The following is a 24,806-nucleotide window of genomic DNA, read 5'->3' on the forward strand; positions in this document are numbered from 1 at the left end:
GTCCATCATGAGAGAAAACATCCTGATGGTCAAAGATGGAGGTAAAGAGTTTAAATCTTTTGTTCTTCACATTGGATGAACAGCTTCAGAACCTCGTTGAGTTTCTTTACATCCTGATGTTTTTTAGCTGCTGCTGAGTTGAAACCCAGTTGGGTCACTTCCTCCTCCTCCCCGCCTACTTCCTGCTCCTGGTTAGCCGCCGCCCTCCGGTCCCGTTGCATTCTCCAGTCAATGAATTTCATCATGCATGTACAGGAGGAGGAGGAAGCAGAACCACGTTGCATCAGTTCCAGATTTCTAAGAATAGAAGAAGAAAAACAAACAGAAGAAACGCAGAGAGGAGGAACAGAAAGCAGATGCTGCAGCTCTGAAATCAGACGCCGTGTTTATCACATTACATCATCTGTAACAGCTTCAGCTGCAGCACAGATTACATCAGATACACTTTACATACCAGGCTGAGATTTCATCCATCAGCCAGAAACCTGGTAAAAGCTGAGAGCAGTTCGGCTCACAGAGCAAACGTCTCGGCTCCAGACCAGCGCTCGGTTTCATGAGGAGACATTTCAACAGCTGATCTGCTCAGAGAACGAGACCTCAGCAGTCAGAAAATACCAACTTCATTCAATAGAAGCTGCTGGTTCTGGAGGATCTGATGCTGCAGCTTGACGGATGTTTAAAGATCCCGGCTCCGTTCCTCTCCCGCTGAGCTGATTTCTCTGCATTCGACCTGAAACGTGTCGCAGGAAAGGCCAAACGCTCCTGATGGACGGTTTGAAGGGAAACAGTCAGAAACAGAGATCTGTCTGCCAGCTGACAGATGGGACGGCTGTGTTAAAAAATAACCATAAAATGTCCCAGAAGTTTTTGTGATGAACGATAATAAATTTGTTTAATTTATTATCAAATTAAACAAATTTATGTTGGTCTTTAGTGGAGCCAACAGAGACGGGCCAAGCAGAGACATCCCCGACACGGCCATGTTTCAGCTTCAGCCCCTTCTACCGGTTCATCCTCCTTCAGGACCGTTTGGACCTGATGGTGTCGCTGTAGGTCAGAGCTGCCCAAAGGTCACCCAAAGGTCATTAATGGGCCCGACTTCATTTAAAAATCACAAACTACAGGTTTGTGATTTTAGCTTCTGGTTTTATAGACGTCTTTACTGGGACAGAACAACATGGCCGCTGCTCATCTGGTTTCAGGAAGTCGGACCTTCAGCTCCGACCTTCTGACCTTCAGCTCCGACCTTCTGACCTTCAGCTCTGGCCCCTGTCTCTACAGGCCAGCAGGGCGGCGCTATCCTAAATGAGCAGCTTCCTCCTTACAACCTGACCTCATGTGGTCAGCAGCGCCTCGCTTTGTGGATGATGATGATGATGATGAAGTGCATGCAGCCATAATGAAGTCCTGAGAAGCTGCTGCTTCCCTCCACCTGCTCCAGAGGAAGAGGATGAAGGCGTCAGCTTTCATCCAGCTGATCAGCTCGCTAATACAGTTAGCGCTAACAGCGCTAACAGAGCTAAGTGTGTTAGCACAGAGACACTCCGTCTGCGGTGGAAACCAGAACCTGCAGGCCGTCGCAGGAAACGAGACAGGAGGAAGAGGATGAGGAAGAGGAGGTGATGCTGGCGCTCATGCCGGGCTCTGCCCTACATTTCTCCTCTGCTACTGGATCAGGCTTCCCCAGAACCCACCGGGTCCCCAGACAGAGCAGAACATCTAGATGCTGCTGATCTACATCACATCATCTAGATTCTAGATCATACATCTAGATTTCTCCTCAGCTTTACTTGATGAACACAGTTTTAGGATTTATTAACTGGCTGAAACGTTGACCAGCACGCCGGAGGAAACCGTCCTGAATGAGTTCAGAGGTTTAGATGAGAGAACATGAAGCTGAACAGAAAACACATCAGTTATAACCATAAAGCAGGAAGTGGAAAACTAAGCGCACCCCCACTACTTCCTCCTGGTTGAAGCGTGAAGCAGAACCAAAATGGCCGCCTGGAAGGAGAAACTCTTCTCTCCAGAACAAGATGGAGGCAGGACTGAGGTCAGCAGAGCTGCATCAGGATGGAGGAGGAGACGTCCTCTGGACAGAAGAGACCAGAGACGATGGACCAAAAACACCTGACCAGCAAGGAGAAGGAGGAGGAGGAATGATGCTGTGGGCTTGTGAAAAACAAAGTGGATCATGATCTACGGCAGCTGATAGGGACAAACGAATGATGCAAACTCCAAGACACACAATGCAAAAAATAAATGCACCAAAAAAAAGGTGCAGATGGAAAAACCAAAGTATAAAACAAACAAATGCAGGTCCTCCTGACCACAATGGGGCGCCACCTACACCTCTGGTTTGTTGCTTGTAGGTTTTGTTGCCGTGTTCTGTGATTGCTGCAGTGTCTGCAGTGTCTGCAGTGTCGTGACCTTGACAGATGTGAGCAGTCGCTCCTTCCTGCTCCAGGTTTCGCTCCGTCTTGCTGCCCGCCTCCCGTTCAGGTGTGACATTAAAACTGATGTAAATACGTTACCAACAAAGGTCAGATTTATTATAATCCAGTTAAATCTGCATCTGTGCTGGAGGTCGGCGAGGCGTTGAGCAGGTAGATGCTGCGTCTCCAGGCTGAGCAGGTAATCAGCTTAACCTTTACAGAACAAACCAGGATGAAGGCGACCAGGTAGTCTTCATCATCCTTAATATTTACAGCCCAGAAACAATCACTGCTTTGAAATGTTTAATCAGAAACCAGCAGCTGAATGTTCCCTGGCCGCCGCCTGCAGACTTCTGGTTAAACTTTGGCTTCTGCAGAGATCTGAAACCACTGGGTCCGGCCCAGGTCCGGTTCCTGATGGGCCGGTTGGAATACTGCAGTGCTGGTTTGAAACGAATCAACCAGGAGTTAAACCCATGTGATGACATCATTGCATGTTGGCGCCCTGCATGGCAGGAAACGGGTTCAAACCAGAGAGTTTTCCCAGCGAGATGTTTGTACGTCTCCGTTTGGTTCCTCTGGTAAGGCACACCAGAGGAAGGGAAGTTTGCTACATCAGAGCCGATTCGTCACACATGCTTCCATCTTTCTGTTGGTGCATTAAAAAGCCAAAAACCAAGCAAGCATGAAAACCTTTTTGTGAAACTGAAGTTATTTCATGTCTTGCTGTTTTCCATCAACAGTTTTTAATGCAATACTTCAAAGTGCCATAAAAAAACGGCTAATGAGACGAAGTGGAGGAAGAAGGATTGGACTGAGAGCAACTTAATGCCATGTGATCGACCCTCTTCCAGAGTGATGGGCGCTTCAGGATAGGAAGAGAGGAGCGATGCTCCCATCATGCCTAGCGCCTACAGTGGTGGCTACACTGTAAAAACACCAATAATGATTCCTGACCATTGATGAAAAGGTACTAGATGCTAGTGAAAGAATCTGCCAGTGGAACTGGTATTTTCTCATCATCATTAAGGAATTATTTATTTAAAATAAGCTCAGATGATGCTGCCTGAATCGCCGCTGAAGGAGTTAAAATAAAAAGTTTTGACTTCTGATGCGTTTCTCCTCTGAACTCTGCGGCTCGGCTTCAGCTCTGCAGCTTTATGTCTTTATTCTGCATCTCGTTTCCGTTTTAAGGCCTCCTTCCTGAACTCACACACTCATTAAAGACAGCAAACTGCTTTAGCTGCTGCTCTACAAACAGAGGCGGCTCTGCAGCTGCAATCCATCATCTTTACTCTCTAATTAACTTACAAAGGCACCAGGCTCACGCAGCCGTTAGGGACCCACAGACACAATTAGGAACAAGCTCCACGTTTTAACAGAGCGAGGAGCCGGCGGCGGTGCGGAGGAGCGCCAGGACGCCCACGGGCGCCAGATCAGCTCACGCCGCACGCCCACACTGAACACCAACACAGAGACCGGGAGGCCTGCAGAGGTCACACTGACCTTGGAAACAGAAACGTCCCCCGACCCCTCAGAGCTCCGGGCCTCAGGCTGCTCAGTGATTGGTTGGTTTAGACCAGCTGCGGCTCCAGACCCCGCCCACCTGGTCGCTATGGAAACATCTCTGGTTTCATTCAGATTCACTTTTAACTGGGCATCCAGAGTAGAGGCCCCTGGTGACGTCAGATTGGCCCCTGAGGGCCCACTGTTCAAACGACAACACTTTAGCATCGCAGCTGATTTTTGTTTCATTTTCTGGTAAAGTGAGGAGTAAAAATGACTCTGGATGCTGAAAGACTGCCGACATATAGATGATCCATCCATCTGCAGCTCGTCCAGATGCTACAGGAAGTTCTGATCCGTAGCGGGAGACGATCGCTAACATGCTAACAGAAGAGCTAACGTTTAAATTGGAGCTTTAGCCAACTCTGAAAATGTTTAGCAAACCTAGGTTCCTCTGAATTAATTTCTCCTAGACAAATTTTGAAGCGCTAACAGCAGAGCTAACTTTACAGCTTTAGCTAACTTTGATAACGTTTAGCGCAGTTAGCTTTAATCTGAAAGTGCTAATTCACTTAACTGTTTTGTAAACTTTCAGCTGAATAAATTAAACATCTGTGTTGAAGTTTTGGTTATCGACTGTTCAGAATATCCATGCACTTATTTTGAAAGGGGTGAAGGCTGGTTAAACAGCAGATCTGTTTCCTCTCCTCACTATAATCTACCCAGAATGCATCACTGTTCTACAATAGTTTTAAATCAATGTCTTCTGATCAAAACCACTGTGGTTAGCAAAACTCAACAACTATAAAACTGTCAGCGTCAAACTTGATCTTTAGTCTTTTTGTTCATTTACAAATGAAAACAGACTCTAGAGATTGAACCTAAACAGGCAGCTGATATTTTATTCTCCTTTCATGGGTTTATGTTGGATGTTTAGATCTATATTTCCTCCTCTGTGTCCTGCTGCTCTGCCTCAACGCGCCGCCTGGATCTGGACTCAGCGGAGGAAACCTGAAGCGCCACAGTATGGATTTCTGCAGCAGCCTGTAGTATTTGATGCGTTGTAGCGGCGAGCGCTTTCCTCCGGCGAAACGTCTGAATCAGCGTGGGCGAGAAGCAGGAGGTAAACACGGAGCGTCAGGAACCGAGTCTCCAGGAGTAAAGAGTCACTACTGCACTAAACCCGCTGCCATTCAGTACAACAACATGCCTCTTCTCTTCATGGTTTTATTACCCATAATTCCCTGCCAGCAACTCAATCTGTCAGTTTCTGACTGGAATTCGTTTTTAATTTTTCTATCAGTTTGTTGCATGTTGGATTCATGTTAATGTTTCACTGGTTGATTTATTGAAGGACCCTTAAACTGTGTGACGGGCCCAGAGTGATGGGCCCAGTGTGATGGACCCAGAGTGACGGGCCCAGAGTGACGGGCCCAGAGTGATGGGCCCAGAGTGACGGGCCCAGTGTGACGGGCCCAGAGTGACGGGCCCAGAGTGACGGGCCCAGAGTGACGGGCCCAGAGTGATGGGCCCAGAGTGACGGGCCCAGTGTGACGGGCCCAGTGTGACGGGCCCAGAGTGACGGACCCAGAGTGATGGGCCCAGTGTGACGGGCCCAGAGTGACGGGCCCAGAGTGACGGACCCAGAGTGACGGGCCCAGTGTGACGGGCCCAGAGTGACGGGCCCAGTGTGACGGGCCCAGTGTGATGGGCCCAGTGTGATGGACCCAGAGTGATGGACCCAGAGTGATGGACCCAGAGTGATGGGCCCAGTGTGACGGGCCCAGAGTGATGGACGGACTCAGAGTGACGGGCCCAGTGTTGTCCCAGTAGAACCAGTGAGTGTGTTTACTGGTTCCGTGAGGCTGCTGCATTCAGATCATTTTTCTGCTGCGATAAATAAAACATCAACCAGCTGGACTCTGTCTGCTGGAGGAAACCTCATGAATATGGGAGCTGCTCAACCTGCTGCCACCAACAGGCGGATGGAAAATACTGACAATATTATCAACATTCAGCAAACGCCACCATAAACACACACACACACCAATCAGGCATTTCTCCAGCTCGCCCAGTACAACCAGTAAATCAGAACAAACTGGGTTTGCCCGTTTCTGATGTTTTGGTTTGAGTCCCACTCCTTGTTATCCCCCCTCCCTGATTGGTTTACAGCGGTACTGTTACCATGATGACCGGGTCCAGCAGTGAAATGTCAGTATGTAAATGTGATAGTTAACGTTGAGTACAGACAAAACGGGACGAAGACGTAAATGTCAAAACATTCATGGGATTGGTTTAGACGGCAGGATTAAACCGAGCTTCTAACCTTTCTACAGTTAAAACCCAAACACTTTGCATAAACCCCAAACCGCTTCCATCGACCCCAAACTGCTTCTATAAGCCCCAAACTGCCTCCATCGACCCCGAAACGTTTCTATAAACACAAAAATGCTTCCATAAAGCCAAACGTTTCATAAACCCGGCTGGAAGTGTTATCCCCGTCCTCCTCTGGGATTGGCCGAGAGGCTGCGGTCGTTATGGGAACAAAGTGAGCGCTGGCGGGCGATTAGCTTGCAGTAATGAGCCGACAGGTGGTCAGTCAGAGCGCAGGTGTTCATCTGTATTCACGGGCCCCTCTGCCTCTGAAACCCGACCAGAACCGTCCAGAACCAGGAACACCACCTCAACCTGCCTGTTGGAGTGAGAGAGAGAGAGAGTGCGTGTGTGTGTGTGTGTGTTTGGTGTCACACCTGTCTCTGAATCAGCGCCAGCATCTGCTCTCCCTCATCCATCAGCCTCTCCACTGCTTTCGGATCTTCCACTTCCCTGTTGGCCCTGAAGGCATCACGAACACGCCGCAGTGCATACGTCCTGCAACACACACACACACACACACACACACACGCTGTGGTTTCATTTATAATAAGGAAAGGCAGGCCAACCAGCGGAGAGGGAGGGAAGCAGGAGCTGCTAAACCCTGGGAGGAGTTCAGGAGCAAACAGCCGACCAGAGGTGGAAACAGCTCCACACTAAACCAACAGGAAGATAAATTAGAGCCAAACAAACCTCAGGGCGGCGCAATAAAAAACAACAACCGCTTATTTATTTGTTTTTCTGCTCCTCGCATATAAAGAAACCTGCAGCAGCACAAAGAGATGCTGCTGATGAGCGAGCGTCGCAGCGGGAGCCGCTTCCTGCTTTATGAGCACAATACACCCGAGGACCTGAGGAAGAGGAGGATGAAGGCTCAGGCAGTGACACCGCGGTTTCAGACGGCAACGCAGCGAGACGCAGTAACCAGCCAATCAGAGAGCAGCAGGCCAGGTGCTGAAAACCTGGAGGTCATTAAAAGCATCAAACTGGGGAGAAAATACGATGGGAAAAAATGAAAAATAAAGAAAATGACGTGAAAAAAGGAAAAACGGCGGACATCTTTAACCTTTCACTGACGGAGCTCCTCTTCAGTTTAATATCCCACAATCCTTTGCTGCGTCACGATCGTCTGACCAAACAAACATGAAACAGTTTCAGGTGTAGCTATGAAGGTCAACTGATTTTCCTGAATGATCAAACCAGCAGTCAGACCGATCAGGGTAACGATACGGTCCGGTTCTGTTGGGCAGACAGAAGACGGGTCAGGAACCAGAACAACCCAGCAGCCTGTGGTGGCGCCGCTGAGCTCTGACCAGAACTGATGGGAGTTGAGCTGAAGCTCTGGAGAGCCGGCTGGGCGGCAGAGAGGGACGGGCGGGTCAACTCTGATCCGATTCACACCGGGTCCGATTCAACTCTGATCCGATTCACACCGGGTCCGATTCAACTCTGATCCGATTCACACCGGGTCCGTTTCAACTCTGATCCGATTCACACCGGGTCCGTTTCAACTCTGATCCGATTCACACCGGGTCCGTTTCAACTCTGATCCGATTCAACTCTGATCCGATTCACACCGGGTCCGATTCAACTCTGATCCGATTCACACCGGGTCCGATTCAACTCTGATCCGATTAACACCGGGTCCGATTCAACTCTGACCCGATTCACACCGGGTCCGATTCAACTCTGATCCGATTAACACCGGGTCCGATTCAACTCTGATCCGATTCACACCGGGTCCGATTCAACTCTGACCCAATTCACACCGGGTCCGATTCAACTGATCCGATTCACACCGGGTCCGATTCAACTCTGATCCGATTCACACCGGGTCCGATTCAACTCTGACCCGATTCACACCGGGTCCGATTCAACTCTGATCCGATTCACACCGGGTCCGATTCAACTGATCCGATTCACACCGGGTTCGATTCAAACCGGACCCGATTCAAACCGGACCCGATTGAGCTTCACCTCATCCTGCTCCTCTCAGGACCTTTAGATCCTGTAAAAAGGTCCAACCACTCAGCTTTACAGACGACCTCCTCGTTGACCTCTGGCAGAGACTAATGGTCTGTTTGGCTTCATCAGAGCTATTAAGTTGGTCTTACATAAAACATAAACTAGCAGAACCATGAGGTAACCATTCCTGGAAAGGACGGAGGGGAAAGACGGAGGGACGGAAAGACGGAGGGACAGAAAGACGGAGGGACAGAAAGATGGAGGGACAGATAGATGGAGGGACGGGCTGATGGACCAATAGATGGACAAACTAGTTGATGGATCTTTGGGTTGATGGATGACAGTAATGGGAGGACGGACAGAGGATGGACCAGTCTGACCAATGGACATCAGAACTGGCTGATGGACAGAACAGGAACGTCTTCTCGTCCCAGCAGAGGAAACTCAGATTGACGGACGTAGTGAGTGATGGACAGACTGGTTGATGAACGTATGGATGGGCTGACAGATGTACTGACACAGATGGACAGATTAATGGATGGATGGACTTTAAGTTCACTTTTTCATTGCTGCTGTCAGAACATCTTGTTTCTGCAGAAACTAAAATGTTTCTGATGCTTGGAGTCCAAAGACAGACTGGAGTGATCCAGATTAGTCTGCCTGAAGGGAAGGAAACCAGAAAGAGACGAAGGACGGATCAGAGAAAGAACTGATCGTTACTGTTGTATCTGTATTTATTAATAAGCAGCAGCTTCTGTACCTGTCAGCTCATTGAGGAAAACCCGACAGCGAGAGACTCCAGACAGTGAATGACTGAACGGCGTGTTTGTGAGAGAGTGAGTCATCCCGTCACGGGAACTTCAGAGGGAATTCTCCTCTCTGATCTTCAGACGAAGAGACGGGAAGGGAAGAGGAGACGAGGAGAGGAGGCGAGGAGGCACTGAAACTGGATTTCACAATCACTTATTCATCACAAGTCTTTGTCATCTCGCTGATAAGTTGACAGTTCTTAGCGCGCCCACGCTGCGTGGAGGATGCTGCGGGGGGAGGATATTTTTAAGCAGGGAAGTAAAGAGGTAAGGAGGAAAACAGGAGAACCGTCAGGACACCTGACAGGCAGGTTGCTCTTGATTGCAATAATTCATCTTTTCCACTTAGAGATACGGTACGTTACAGTGACCAGGAACACATCGTTCCTGAACCCAGTTCAGCCGTAGCTCCATTGGTTCGGTTAGGGCGGAGCTACTGGCGTTACTCAACACCATCCTTTGATTGGGGGACAGAACCTGAGTCACGTCTGTCGCTGCTCTTGTTTGACGATGTGTTCGGTGTTTGAGTTCAACCCTGTTTGCCCAGACGTCTATGTGGTTACCACACAGATGTCTGGCAAGTCAGGCTTTTTAAAGCTCAATGACTGATGATCTGCTAGAAAGCTAACCCCACGTAAAGCCACTTCTCCACCTGAATGGCTTTAACTGCTCCAGATTCATCTCCATTAGCAGATCAGTTCCTCCAAGTTTTTAGGAAATCACTGCAGTGGCAGTGCAAGCTGGGAAAATCTGTGCATTTCGCTCAAGCAATCTGACTGACACCTGAATGTGTTCGTTCATCGGCACGTCACTTTAGACTGCAAGCATCTCGACCACCGCAGTGGACCAGCGGACATCTCGTCTGCCATCAGAGAGCTGCTCGAGGAGGAACACTGTAACCTTGGTCAACGTCTTCTGTCAGAAGATGATTTCAGAGGCACGTCTCTTAAGAACGAGCAGCAGCGAAGATCCAAGGACCGGCGGTCTGTTTCACACACTGGAACTACGTCACAGTGGTTTGGTGTGAATTTCATTCCTCATTTAGGTTCTTCTTTTCATAAAGTTCAATCGCCTTGTCTAGACCCAAACCTGACATTAACCAACAGAGACTTGATAATGGAGAAGCAGCTGAAGACTAAAGTCTTCAAGTCCCATATTTGATCTAAGGTAGCAGATCAGCCATGATCTAAATACAGAGGTTAGGAGAAAAAAAACTGGTTCAATCTAGACAACTTCAGATGTAACAGATCGATCACTGTCCACCTGTAAAACTAGGGAATGTTGTTCACTTTTATCATGAGTCCGTACTTTGGTTTCAGGTCTGCCTGACTTTGCAGAAAACACCACAGATCTCAAAGCTCTTTCTGGAAACAAAACAGTTTTAACTATATTCTGTGTGCCTGACTGTCCTCCCTGATCCAAACTGCTGAGGTTCTGCTCTCCGCTCAGCGCTCTGCTCCTCATCACCTCACTGTTTAACTTTCCTGTGGAAGATCATGAATGTTTCATCTGACTTCTGTTCGTTTCCGTGTTTTCTCTGGTTGACAAAGCCTTCCAAACTCAGGCAGAGTTTTATCCCAGAAAGAGCAGCGAGCGGCTGCCTGGCTGTTAGTGCAGCATCAACAGAACAGCGCCGGCAGCAACGTCTGGCATATTCAGGTCACTCCACAACAACCTGGAAGCTCACAGGTACGGCTCAGAGCAGGAGCAAATCACTCCCACACGCTGCGCTGCTCCGCTTCCCACCAGGACATAACGGCACTTTGTGTGTCAAAGAGGAGTCACAACTCAGAGAGGATGGAAATGTTCACAGGCAGCGGTTCGTTGTTAACATTTCTATTAGAGGAGTCTGACACAGAGACAAGAGACGTCATTAAAATAGAAATTTTATAGCTTGAGCTTAATACGATTCATATTTTTTTAAGTGCTCCAAAAACTGACTTTCCTCTCTGATGTGGAAACATTCCTGAAAAAATAACATTTAACCAGACACTTCGAAGAGGCTCTGATGCGACGTAGGGATCCTGTGTGTCGATACACAACACTTTGACTTGGTTACTTGCAACTGAACTTTGACTGCAAAATTATTAAGGGAAAAAAATGGCGGATTCATAAAACTAAAAGTCATGACCTTGTTTAGCAGTTCCACAGCAAATGCAGTGACATAATACACAAGATCAATGTTACAGCGAATAAAGAAAAATGAACAGACTAAAAAAAAAATTCACAGAAAGAATATAAAGATATATACGCAAAACAAGGAGACACTCAAAGTACAGAAAAACATTTATTTAAGGGCTAAAAAACTGGATTTTTCATAATATGTCTCCTTTAAATCTGCCTGTTTTGCTGGGATGCGGTTGTGACGTGTTGCTGCCACTAGGTGGCGATAATGCACCAAGTTGCAGAAGCTTCGAAACCGCATAAAGATGTACAGACCAACAGGAAGACGTCCTTTTATGGTTGATAGAATAAAATTATGCTTTCTTGTCCCTCAGTGGGAGGATTCAGTTTTATCTCATTCATCATGACTGAACGATATTTCTAGTTTTTACGGTTATGATGATGCTGAAGTAAATCCCAGATCTGCTGACTGGCCGATTCTGCTCCAGATGAATGGATCCATAGGTCGGGTTGTTCCAGAACTCAGAACCTCCTGACTCATACCTCTCCACCAAGTCCATTCAGTCAGAACTGAACCTGTTTTACAGCAAACCTCTGATCTCTATCGATCATTTCACAGCATTTATACAATGAAGCTAAAGCTATGTTTACAGGAGATCACTGCCTGGAAACTGATGATATTTTCATATTTTAATTGGGGAAAAGTTTCAAATTTTGACAGAATGCCTAAACACCTGGAGTCAGCTGTAGTTGTCATGTCAGGCCTCTAGATGGTGCTGTGATTTTAGCACATCACTGAACACACATGTGCTTTTGACCCTTAGCTTCATCTCATAATAAGCAGTAACCTAGCGCTCATGTAACACAAGCCAGATAAACTGAACAGGTCAAGTAGCAGGATGCTATCCGCCATTGGTTTTGTTGTTATCCAGAGTACTTCACACCTCCAGCAGGTGTTACAGAAAAGTTTCACTTTGATTCCTGGTTTCAAAACGTCCTGGTGTCGGAGCCTCCAGACACTGGAGGCTCCGTGTAAACCAGAATCTCTTCTATGCCTGATCCAGTTTGAAATATCCAGATTTTTAAATGTAACTAAACTTCTCGTGAGGCTAACCTTGCCTCCTGACAAAGTTCGGAAAAGTTTACAAAAAGTGGGCGGAGCCAAGATACACAGAGGGGCGTGGCCAAATGGGAGGCTGATTGAAGCATGTTAAGCTTTGCGATTTTGTCACAATATTCAACTTTTCAGACCCTGTAGAATTTTTTCTTCTTCAATAAATAAAAACCAACTAGCGGCAAATCTAGCAACATTTTTTCTGTAGCATTGGAGACTTTTATGGTTTTATATCTGAACCCAGAGCTGTGATGCAGACGTTAAGTCTTTACCGCTGGAACCAATAGGAAAATTCAACTGCAGTACCCACTGTTCGTCCCAAAGAGGGCAGCACTAAGACTGCTTTCACACAAAAATGGCATAGTTTTAAAAATTTACACAAATAAATTCCAATTTGAACAGGAACATAAAGATAGCACATTCAAAGGCCAATAGACAGTTAATCTGCGAAAAACAATGTTGATTTGGAGTTTGGAGTTACTTTGGAGGATTTCATCCATATCTCTAATTCCATCAACAATAACGTTAGATTTAATAGACAGTATGAGATGTAAACTATTTAAAGCACCAGTTGACCCATCATGACCTGAGCGCCATCAGATTTAAAACGTGTTTTAAAGCTGATGTTGTGCGCATTAATATATGCTCACATTAATATTTCTGTGGTTTAAACTGTCAGAGCTCATGTTAGCCTGGAAACTGAACCTTTAGGTCTCCTCCAGGACATCCAGTGTTTCATAAACACTGACCCTGCTTCATGTAAACACAGCGGCTAGCTGCGTGTTTAGGCGCTGACAGACGGTTTAAACCGGCCGGAAGGACCCTTCACACCGCCGACAGCCCCGGACTCACCTGTAGTTGTAGGAGGGGAACCTGCTGCTCTCCTTCAGCATCACCTTGTACAGAGAAATCACCTGAGACCGAGTGGAAGCAGCCATGATGCTACACGATATGCGGCTCCGTCCCTCTTTCCGTTTGAGTTCCAGGACCCTGATTTCTAGGTAACCAAATTGTGCCTGAACAGAAACAACTATTTCAAATTGTATGTTAATGACAGATTTATTATTTATTTTATTTAAAAAAAATCTTTGTTTAAAAATGTAAAGACAAATAATATAATAAATATACGTTTGAGACGGAAAAGAATATTTATTGCCTTTAAGTCGTAAAGGCGCACCTCCGCCAACTAAACAGCCCAACTCAGGAGAGTGATTGAAGGTGAGTTAGCTTTGCTTCTTCAACCTCTAAATATGTTTTTAAGTAGAGAAACATGAGGCTTTAATGAATGAGCTACACCACGAGGGTTAAATTCTTCACTACACCTCACTAACTGGTGGTGGTTCGGCTTTTTCACAGCTTTATTGTACACATAAAACGTCTTTGTTTTGGGTCAACATGTGAGCAACCCTGCTGCAGAGATAACTGGTTGAGCTGCAGTTGCTTTAAATGAATCTAACCCTCATGGTTACACAGACACAAAGCTATTTAAACCTCCTTCAACCTTTAAATATACAGCTAGTAGGTTCTGCTGTGACCGTTCTTAAACTGAACTCAACAGAACCAGAACTGTTAAAAATAGTAACAAAGCTACATGTTCCCAAAACGGAAATAAAGCTTCATTTTATTAATCTGATTTTATCAATTAAACAATATTTGATTTATCCCAAAGGAAAAACTAAACGTCATTGTAAGAATATTTAAAGAGATGATGTGGCCTATGATGCTGTGTGCAGAAAGGCTCTCCTGTAGCAGTCTGTCTTGCAACACATCAAAAGAGGCCTCTGACTGAAGACTGTTGCTGTATAACAGCCTCATGACAGCCCTGACATGCTAACGGCTCAATATCCAAGCAGCAGAGATGATATTTCACAGCAACACGTCCTGGATGTCTCCATCAGCCGCTAGCTAGCTATGCTAATCCACCTCATTTGTTTTTGCTGCTTTTGAGAGATGTTGGAGTAGGGGATGAGATGATCTAAACTTCCTCCTCCTCTCTGTGTCCATGAAGCCTCCCTTTAAACTCCTCTTGGATTTGGGGTCAGAGGTCAGGGAGATGCTAACCATCTGCTACTGGTTGAAAGAACAAAATTTTTAAATGCTGATGCTGATGAGGTCTAAATGTTCTAATGGGTTTAAACCAGGTTACTCTCTCTGAGTCTACTTGCTGTAGTGTTAAACCCCATGACCTATGTGTGTGTGTGTGTGTGTGTGTGTGTGTGTGTGTGTGTGTGTGGTTTGATCTTTAGCCTGGATGTGTAAAAGGTCACATCCTGACTCCTGATATCCGTCTGTCTGTGAGAGTAAAGGTCACGGTTCCGGCTGTGTGTGTCGCCCGTGTTGGTTCTGTGTCGGCGCTGAACGTTCATCTGATGCGACCCGGTCCATTTTTAGACCGGTGTGTTTGCTAAAACCCAACAAATACACAAGTTGTGTTATGCTAACACAGTTCATAGATCTAAATGACTTTTAGATGTTTGTCACATTTTTGTGACATTTTCTGGTCGTTTTTTTATCCATTTATTATTATTTTATCTTTGAGTTTTGATTTTAATTTTGTCCTATTTTTTAAATAAGTTTTGAAGATATGGAGGCCAAAGAAATCTGAAACATTTTGAAGGAAGTAAAGTTTGTGACTCTTATTTTAAAAGTATCTTTTGGCTGTATTTTAGAAATGCGATGAACTACTTTCAGGACCATAAATCCTGAATTCTGCAGAACTTAATTCTCAAATTAAAAAGTTTAATCTGAGTTTAAACAAAAGCAGGAATGAAACGGGTCTCAGCCGGCAGACATGGCGGGTTCTGGAGGAAGTCAGAACCTGTTGAGTCCAATCAGTCAAAGTCAACAATGTTAGTTAAACCTCTGTTTTAGAGGAAATGTTGAATGTTGTTACAGTCCATACATACTTAAGCCCTTTTCTAAAGATTCCTTTTCATTCACTACATATACCTAAATATGAATTGTGGAGCTGGAGCTACTGTCTGTCTTCTTTATCTACCTGTTTGGGGTTCAGCCAATCAACATCAAGGAAAATAAATGCTGCTTCAGGATTGGCTGCTTTTCAAACGCCAGCCAATAACATGTTAAGTATATCTAGAAAAATGCTAATTTTTTTAGAATATCTTAGCTAAATTCACGGAAACGGGTGAATTTTTGTACGTCTTTAGGAGGCAAGTTGCACAGAATAGACTGTGCTCTGCCATATTACCTGATTTTAAAGAGAGTTGATCACCTGCATCGTGATGTAAGTACAGGTGATGCTGAGTTATAATCGCTCCAAGTTGCAGCAGATACAGGAAAACGGATGGTACCGAGAAGTGAACCCTGTGGCGCCCCACGTGGCAGAGGAGGGAGATGGATTATTAATTATCGTGTATTATTAATCATAATAGAGACCGATTTTATAAGATAAAGTCCAACTTTTGGGTTTCTAATAGAAATAAAGGCAGAGCTGTGGAAGTCCAAACATCACTAAATATTTCTACAAATAGAGACACAGAATACTTCCTGCTGTTCCTTTACATTGAGAAAAACACCCAGTTTAATAAATAAATAGTTGGAAATGTTTGTTTCCGGCTCCTCCGTGTCTGTCAGCCTGTGCTGGATGTTAGAGAGCGGAGCTGAGTGACGGACGGCTCTGCTCAGATCAATAACGGAGGATTTCCTTCAGTCCCAGCCGCCCGGACCGACTCTTCCTCTGAATCTTGCAGATCAGGAGCAGCTTCTGTCACACCGGGCCGCAGCGCCTCTCATCCTCCGTGACGTCTCATTTCCCAGTCCCAGGTCGGCTCTGATCACTTCCTGTCACGGCTTCAGCGCTGCACCAGACTCTGAGGAGAAACGGCGCCGTTCTGCCCAATAACACGCAACAACATCAGCCACATTACCGGGAATCACCCGGTAATAACTCCGCTCCAACCTCCTCAAAGCCAGTGATTTATATTAAATATAAATAGTTTACTCCATCAGAGACTCTGGGAGAACAGGCCGCATTAGCTGAGTGACGGCCGGATGGAGGCTTGGGAACGGGAACGCTGCGGTGTTGGAACGTGAAGATCCGGGCTTTAGCGGCTCCATACCTGCCTGGGGCAAATTCACTTCAGGTTATTTATAACTGCGAGTGGTGGCCACACTTCCGCTAAGGCGCTAACAGCAGAGCTAACGGAGTTTAGTGGTTTTGATAACTTTGAAAACGTTTAGTGCACTTAGCTTCCCGTAGATAATATTCTTCTAATAAATTCTAATTTACTTCCGTTGAATAAAGTTTGACTGTGTTGATGTTAAAGATTCAAGTAGAAGTTTACTTTCATGCTTTTATTGTGAAGCCTGTTTTACTGCGCTAGCACGTTATTGACACAAGGTGGCTATCAACATGGTTGAATTTAGCGATTTAGCATTAGCTCTTGCTAAATCATATGTTGTAGCACTTAGGCATTAGCTTAAATTAAATATTGTGTTTTATTGCTTTAAAATTAGGATTAACCTACCTGTAGCGCTTTAGCATTTGCTTCTGCTAACTACCTTGTTGTAGTGTTCTAATGTTAGCTTCTGCTTTAGCGTTAGCAGAACTACTTTTTATTCTTAGTGCTTCAGGCTTAGTGCAGCTAGCTTTGCAGCTAACCTAAGCCAGTGTGAGCCTCATCCTAAGGTAAAGTTTTGGGCCTGTGTAGCGCTGCGGCTTGGCGCCGCGGCGCTCTGCTGCTGAACGCTGTGAGCTGATTGGATGTAATGAAGCCTGATGGTCGGAGCAGCTTCCTCTCAGCCCTGATGAGCTGCTTTGATTCTCCGGCTGCTCGTTTCCGTCTCGCTGATCCGTGAGCTGCAGATTGAGTTTTCCGTCTCCTTTCCACCTGGCAGATCAAGGACCCCGGCGTCCCGGCCATCGATCGCTTCCTCCCGTGTTCAGACGGCGGAAGAACCCGTCTGGGACGCGTCAGCGCCACGACCCGAGCCGGATCGCTGAGGATCGACCGGCCTCCTCTGTGGAGAGGTAAAACCAGCCGGTAAACACTCTGACATTTACAGTCGTGTTAAATAAAACTGATGTTCAGTCTGCGCCGTGAAGGGGCTGCAGGCCTCCTGAATGTCAGTCCGGCTGGGAACGCAGCGACCGGCGCCGTCTGACTCAGGATGAATCGCTAAACTGTTTAACTGAACGATTCCCAACGCGCCGCCGTCGCTGTGTTTAATGTCAGGCCGACGCCATGGAAACGGAGGCCTTGACCCCCATGGTGACCTCAGCTTTGAACTCTGACCTTTTCCAGGTCCTCTGACTCCAGAAGCTGCTCTGGAGAAAAAATGCAAAAAACTAAATAATTTCCCAGGTTCTAAGTTAAAATATCAGACTTTCCTTCTAATATTCAAGAATGATTGACTTAAACAAACTCCTATATCTTGTTGAAACGTTAATTTGTCTTGATTCAACTGAACTCTGATATTTTCAGTGTAAACTAGATAAATAAGTGTTTATTGTTTTACAGTGTATCTGTGTTTGTGACGGAGCGTCTGCTGGACGTTCAGACGGTCGCAGCTCATCCTGCTGCTCTTCCTCTCTTTTTCTTTTCTTTCTCATCTCTTTTCTTCTTATTTCCTGTTTCCTTTTCCCAACCGCATCTCTTCCTTCCTGTTTCTGGATTCCGTTTGTCGGGATTCACGATAAATCGGTGTTGACGTCCGATCAATAAATCTGGACTGATATTTGTTTCCATGTTGTTGCTGTTTGTTTGGATGCACAGCAGGATTATGGAGTTTTGGTGAAAGGAAATATATGTGATATCGGTAAATATCAATTATCGGCCATAACAGATTTTTTTATCGATGGGTCGCCAACCGTCTCCTTCCTTTTGTTTCCTGTTTCCGTCCATCAGCTCCTGACCCGACCCGGATTTAACCAGAGTTCTGGATCCTCAGAAACATGTTGAGTTTCTGGGCAGCAGGCGGTTCTGGTTCTCTGGTTCTGGTTCTCTGGTTCTGGTTCTCTGGTTCTGTGGTTCTGGTCCTGCTTCTGTCATCCTGTGGTTCTGGTTCTGGTTCTGGCAGCGTAGATAAATCTGTTTTCTGCAGAGAGCTCTTGGGTTTTCCTGGCGCTGCGTCTCTGTGTGCTGGTGTCCTCCATCTGTTGTAGGAAAGCCTTCCTGAACCTGCTGAGCCCACGTCACACACACACACACACACACACACACACACACACACACACGTTATATAACCTGTGAAACACACTCCCATCGTCTCAGAACTTCAGGGGAAGGAAAAACTCATGCAACATCTAGCTGCATCCATTCAGCATTTTCAGCCTCTTTCACTTTAAATCTGCTTTTCTGTGACCTTTGACCCCTCAGTGGAGTCTGAAAGTGTCGTCTTCTGATCGGTAAAAAATGTGAAAATCAAACCTGGAGGCGCCAATTAGAGGCAGCAGAGTGTCGGGCCCCTGAGGGCCTTCCTGGTGTCAGCCTGCTGAAGGGTTTTCAGCTAGCAGTGAGCGGTTAGCACTGAGCGGTTAGTGTTTAGCAGTGAGCAGCTAGCTGTTAGCACTGAGCAGCTAGCAGTGAGCGGTTAGCAGTGAGCGGTTAGCTGTTAGCACTGAGCAGCTAGCAGTGAGCGGTTAGCACCGAGCAGTTAGCTGTTAGCAGTGAGCAGCTAGCAGTGAGCAGTTAGTGTCGAGCGGTTAGCGTTTAGCAGTGAGCAGCTAGCAGTGAGCGGTTAGCACCGAGCGGTTAGCTGTTAGTGCTGAGCAGCTAGCAGTGAGCAGCTAGCGGTAAGTGGTTAGCATTGACTACAGCTCGTATCTTTTCTTGTTTCCTTGTAATATTCTGACGTTAGACTTACAGTAAATCTTTTCGTGGTTCTAATCGTCGAACGTTTGAATCGAATCTTCATGGTTTCATTGTTTCCTTGGTTTGTTCAGCGTGAAACAGGATTATTTTATATTTTTTAAGGTTTTGGCTCTGGTAGATTTTCTGTATTTATTTGTCAGATGTTGAACAGATTTCCAGATGAAGGCCGGTCATCCCTCCTGTCAGAACCGCCCGCCAGTCAGACCGAACCTCCGGGTCGACCCGCTTCCTCTTTCATCTGAGATGTGTCGGTTCTCCGCCATGACAGGAGAACGAAGCTCCTGGGCCGGTTCTGGTGGAACCCAGAGATCCCAAAGAGTCTCAGTTCATCAGAATGAAGGTCCAGATTTTAACAGATCAACTAAAATATAGATTATTGTTGAAAAAATAAATGTTTCAAACATTTTAAGCCTTTATTTCTGATGGTTCTGAAGGTTCTTACTCAGAGATTAAAAACCCAAATTCAGACCATCAGAATATTCCATCAGGTCAGTAAAATCATATGAATATTTAAAATATGTTTTACAGTGTTGTAGTGCGTTTAGCTGCAGTCAGATTTTCATGTTTCGCATCGTTAATTTAAACTTTTAGAGTCCAAACGTCACATTCAGGAGGATTGAATTAAGCTGAGCTGAATCACAGTTGGTGGGTTTTAATGAGCCTCCTGTGGTTCTGTAATAACGGGTCGGTCTGCAGGAACGGATCCACTGGTGGGAATAAAAACCCAGAACTCTCCATCCTCACTGCCGTTCAGCCCAACGGTCCGGTCAGACGGTTCTGGACCGGTTCTGGACCCAGATCTACGAAACCAACAGAGAATCGGGTCGGGTCGGGTTCTGTCTCTCTTTCTGCCTGGCAGCAGAGCTGGATGAGTTCTGATTGGAGGAACTCGTTTACTCTAGCTCACCTGAGAGGTTCTGATGAGTTTGTTTGGTTAAATAAAGATGGAAGGTGATGAAATAAATAAAAGTTAAATAACTTTCACATCAACCGGCTTTCAGTCAAACATGAAAAGTTAAAATCCCAACCAGAGAAGCTGAACTTTCTCCTCTTGGTTGGGGGAAGTTTCTGCCTCAGGAGGAGTTAAATTTTCTCACAGCATTTCCACCAAAAGAACTTTAGTTCCTGAACTGGTTCAGTTCAGAGCGATTTATTGACGTCCGTTTCCATCAGTTTGGGGAACCGAGGATGAGACGCCAATAGAGGGCGTAGCGGCCAGATCTGAGCGCACTTCTTTATTTACTTACTGCTTTAATTTAACCGTCCAAAGACGTTTCAGCTCCTCACTACTGCAGCGTTCAGTCTGACTGCACCAAGAGGCGAGGCTCTAAACGCCAGAGAGGCTGATGCTTGGTGAGGTGGAGGTGCTTTGATCCAGTAGTTTCCTCAGCAGGCTGCCGTTTCATCCTCCAGATGATGGCCTCTTTCTGCAGCTGCTGACCGTTGGCTCAGAAAAACCAGCTGTTCTGCAGAGGCCCAGTGGAGCAACAGTTCACTCTGTGGAGCCTCTTTAATCTGTGTGAAAACGCACAACAGCGGGTTGAAGATGCGTTCAGGGACCAGTGGGACGGGCCTGTTGGTGATGGATGGAGCAGCAGATGGTTGAGGCTCTTCGTACTCTTCGCTGTGTTCATATCCTGTGACCCAGCATGCACCGTCAGTGGAGATTTAAACCCATTCTCTACATTTCTTATCAGGTGGTCCGGTCTCACCTGTTGGTGCTGCATGGAGGGCGACAGTCTGGCTGCTGTGGGTCCTTAACGCTGATGCTGTCGACGCTCAGGCGTAAAAACTGATCTGTGTTTGGACATGTCCGCCGGTCGTCCTGCGGTCTGCACTGACCTCTGTCAAGCGAAGTGTGATTGAGCTTCTTGGACCTGGCTAGTTCTGCTGAATAAAGAGCAACAGTTTCTACATCCACCCCTCACCTGCATCATGACCGATAGAACAGATCCTGGATCCTCTGGATCCCTCAGACCAACATGCTGACTCTCCGGCCAGCGGTTGGCTCTGCAGCGCCTCTTGTTTTGCTGTAAACCCTCCGTCTCTGTCGGTGTTCCTTCATCATGAGCAGTGGCTCCCGGGCTGCAGCGCCCCCCAGAGGATGGCTGTCGGCCCAGCAGGGGGAACCGGACGTCTGTTTCTCTCACATCCCTGAAGAGCCGAGCGGCTAAATCAGCCAACAATGTTCTGCTCGTCTCCGTGTGCCTCAGATTTTAACTTCCAGCCTGTGTTCAGCCTCTCCTGAGCGTGTTAGCGCTGCAGCGGGTTCTCGCCTGCGGCGTTGTTAGCAGGTGTTCAGGTGGCTTCCTCACCTTCTGCAGCTCCTCCAGCAGCAGATCAGCTGGAGCTATTAATAGTAGCTGCAGTAGGAAGTGAGACGCCATCAGACAAAGAGAGGTTAGCTTCTGTTAGCTTCTGTTAGCCTCTGATGCTACCGTCAGGCACCAGGCTGACCTCTGACCCGGTACGCAGGGCCAGAGGTCAGATATGTAATAATGTTCACATTTAAAAGAAAAATAAAAGAAATATGACCTAAAATGATTGATGATGACTCAGCATATTAGTAGGCTTTATTAAATATCCAGGTATTTATTTCTTGTGTTTTCCTAAATCCTGGCATTCTGTTCATGTCTGCCTGTTGCAGAGTTCAGATTAGCTGGTTGTGATGTTTTTTACTCAGTTTGAAATAAATAAGTTTATTCTCTGTTCACACAGATTCACATCAGTCTCACTGAGCTCTCAGCTCAAATCAAAGATGCAGACGGCTGCTCGTACAGCATGCTAACATCCAAGCTAGCTAGCACTCTGCCTCATGTAGCTGTGGCTAACAGCTAACATCGTCTCGGTGCAGCGCGCTGACCGGCAGCTGCAGCCTCATCAGTTTGGTTCAGTGGGATCAGATTCTGATTCATCCATTAATATTCATGTGATAAACTGACTTTATGTTTAAACTCATTTTTATGATTAGAAACTTCTCCATCTGTGTCGAGTTAACGGGGAGTCCTGCTCTCTGTGGGGAACATCAGCTCAGGTTTTTCTGTTTCTGGTGGGATCAGCGTTTCCAGCAGCGCCACATCAACACCAGTTGGCTTCAGGTTTCTGTCAGCAGCGCAGGAAAAACCCGGCCGGAGGGGTGATTGATTGGGACGGGGCGGCGGCGTCCCTCAGGGCGGCGGCCTGCAGCGATCGATGGGCCGGACCCATCGCTGCTGTCACAAAGTCCTGACGCGTCCAAACTGACCGAGCTGCTGTGAAATAATAATGAAGGATGAGGAAGAAAATCTGCTTCACACAGAAACCAGGCAGGACGGATGATGGAGGAGGAGGAAGTGACATCACAGCTGGCTCAGCCAATAAAACCAGTTTGTTACATGAGGAAATGTAGAGAAAATAAGCAGATTTATGGTTTATTATTTTAGATTATGATGGTTTGAACTGAGCAGAACCTGATTGGTTCAGGATGTATCTAAGCTTCACATTGTGGTACTATGGGTGGATAATATGGCTTATTGCTACAGAACTTTTTTTTAATCAAATATTATCAATAATTATTGGTTAATTTTTTGTTTTAAATATCTGAAAAACAACCAAACTGGTGACGGGGCATTTCCTGTTACCTTTCGCTCCACACAGTTTTATTATTTTGAAGCAGTTTTGAGTCAGAGGAGAAACATGAAACTGCTGCTGCGCATGTCGCAGCAGGCTGTTGCTAGGCAACCGCAGAGAGTGAGTTCGCTGATGCTACCGAGCTAGCTGAGCTAGCTTAAGAGGCTGAGCAGCTAAAGTCTTTTCTCTGCCTACATCTCCCAGAATGCTGTGTGGTTCTGGATCAGAGTTAAATGAATGTTCGATATATTAATTATTCTATGTATCATCTATTGATATTGATCACGTCTGTCACAATATCTGTAGTTATTGATTTATTGTCCAGGTCAGTTGGTACTAAAACCAGATGACGGCATCAGGGACCAATAAGCTGTAGAAATGTTCCACCCTGAAATAAACTGGTTTGGTTCCAGTAGAACCGGGTCTATCGGACCATCAGGTGCTAAACGAGTTCAGTAGGTTCTGGTGATCCTCTGTCGTCACAAAGCATTGTGGGTAGTTTAGAGGTTTCAGCGCTGAGTTTGTTTTATGATGTAGAAATGAATTATCAGCAATACTCAGATCGGTTATCGATATCAGTCCATATATCATGTCATCCCTAAACTTTCCTCGTATTTTTGTAGATGTAGTGAATCCTTGTTGCCATGGCGACGCGTCCCTGTGTGTAGAAACCGTTTCCTGTAGAGCCGGGCTGAACTGGTGGGATCCCAGGAAAACCAGTTGTTGCTCAGTCAGGTGGATGAGATGAAGCTGCTGCCTCGGCACTTTCTACACCGACCATAAAATCTGCCTCGTTCTTCATCATGTCAGCCCCTCCTCCTTCTCTTCCTCTTCTTCCTCCTCGTCCTCCTCCTCCTCCTCTCTTTATATCCGTAGAAATCTCTTTCTTTATTATGTTACTGCAGCTGCAGGTTTGATCTAATGCTGCTTGTCAAAGAGCCGCCTGCTTCTCTGAGCAGAACATCCGCAGATATGACTTCATTAAGAGGAAGAGGAGGAGATGAAGAGCAGCTGGGATAAATGATGGAGGATGAATTGGATCGACTCCTGCTGTGTTTTAGCTTCAGCAGCTCCTCAGATCATCTCCTCCTGATCTTTGACCCAGAACCACTCGGATCAGGCATCCATGTTGGTTTCCATCCATTCAGGGTCAGAGGTCAACCTGCTGATGATGTCACTAAACATGGCGTCTTTGTGCAGAGTATTTAATAACAGGTTAAGTCAGTTTGTTGCTCTGTCGTCGTTAACGCTTTGAATGACTTGTTTTCATTTAGTAGATGATAAAATAAATCTTTCATTGAATATAAATATCTGCTATAATCTGGACAACCTGATCAGAATCCGTTTCTTTTTGTCACCGTTTCTGGAAAACGTTTCATATTTGGTTCATTTATAATCTGCAAATTATAAGTCAACACTAAGAAACTCATTTTAGAGTCAGAATCTCCTGGTGGAGTTTCATCAGGCGATGAGGTCAGTAGATATGAAGAGGAGCTGATCTGTTTTCAATCCGTCACCATCCGGCTTCGTCGCGCCGAGACGCAGCGGCAGGTGTAACCGGCCACAGGAAGTGTCACTGTGCCACAGGAAGTGGTCACTGTGCCACAGGAAGTGTCACTGTGCCACAGGAAGTGTCACTGTGCCACAGTTAGCATAGTTAGCATGGCTGTTATCAGCAGCAGTTTGTAGAAAGTTACAAAAGCTCAGAGATTTTCTTAATGCCGCCAATATTCCAGATTAAATGAGTTCAACCTTCCTGTTGTCTGCTGGACGTCTCGCTCTCTCTCGCTCTCCAGCAGCCAACACACGACTCAACATGTCTTTGGTACCAGCAGCCCAGTCTGATGCTGAGAATTGAAGCAGGACAGCAGCGCTGTGCATCGTGTCCTCGCACTTCCTGTGTGTCTCAGGACTCTTCCTCGCTCCTCTTCCTCGCTCTTCTTCCTCGTTCTTCTTCCTCGCTCTTCTTCCTCGCTCCTCTTCCTCGCTCCTCTTCCTCGCTCCTCTTCCTCCTCTGCAGTCAGTGATTTATCACTTC

General features: G+C 46.3%; 1 protein-coding gene and 1 long non-coding RNA gene across 3 annotated transcripts in view; one reads left to right on the forward strand and one right to left on the reverse strand.

Moving 5' to 3' along the window:
- Positions 1-4,555: 4,555 nt before the first annotated feature.
- On the reverse strand, positions 4,556-13,324 carry LOC103129433 (LYR motif-containing protein 4B). Of its 2 annotated transcripts, none has more exons than XM_016665085.1 (3): positions 13,179-13,324; positions 6,692-6,812; positions 4,556-4,648 (listed from the first exon to the last, which is right to left on the reverse strand). In XM_016665085.1, exons 1-3 carry the CDS (start codon positions 13,262-13,264, stop codon positions 4,571-4,573), a joined length of 285 nt encoding a protein of 94 aa, XP_016520571.1. In that variant the 5' UTR covers positions 13,265-13,324; the 3' UTR covers positions 4,556-4,570. The 2 variants fall into 2 exon arrangements, with proteins under 2 accessions (XP_016520571.1, XP_007540588.2); XM_007540526.2 differs by lacking the exon at positions 4,556-4,648 and adding an exon at positions 4,811-5,036.
- A 133-nt stretch (positions 13,325-13,457) lies between these two features.
- Positions 13,458-24,806, forward strand: part of LOC107834200 (uncharacterized) — a 12,766-nt gene continuing 1,417 nt past the window's right edge. Inside the window, exons 1-2 of the long non-coding RNA XR_001659982.1 lie at positions 13,458-13,544; positions 17,184-17,316. This is a non-coding gene — a long non-coding RNA (uncharacterized LOC107834200). The remainder of the gene's footprint in view (positions 13,545-17,183; positions 17,317-24,806) is intronic.

This window comes from Poecilia formosa, unplaced genomic scaffold (assembly GCF_000485575.1).
Source record: "Poecilia formosa unplaced genomic scaffold, Poecilia_formosa-5.1.2 Scaffold547, whole genome shotgun sequence".
NCBI classification, from domain to species: Eukaryota; Metazoa; Chordata; class Actinopteri; order Cyprinodontiformes; family Poeciliidae; genus Poecilia; species Poecilia formosa.

Excerpts from the sequence above, each read along its gene's own strand:
- LOC103129433 (XM_007540526.2), bottom strand. The coding sequence starts at position 13,264 with ATGGCTGCTTCCACTCGGTCTCAGGTGATTTCTCTGTACAAGGTGATG. Across the intron at positions 6,813-13,178 it reads TTCCCCTCCTACAACTACAG|GACGTATGCACTGCGGCGTG; the intron begins GTGAGTCCGGGG and ends TGTGTGTTGCAG. Across the intron at positions 5,037-6,691 it reads TGGCGCTGATTCAGAGACAG|ACGTTTCGCCGGAGGAAAGC; the intron begins GTGTGACACCAA and ends ACGCTGATTCAG.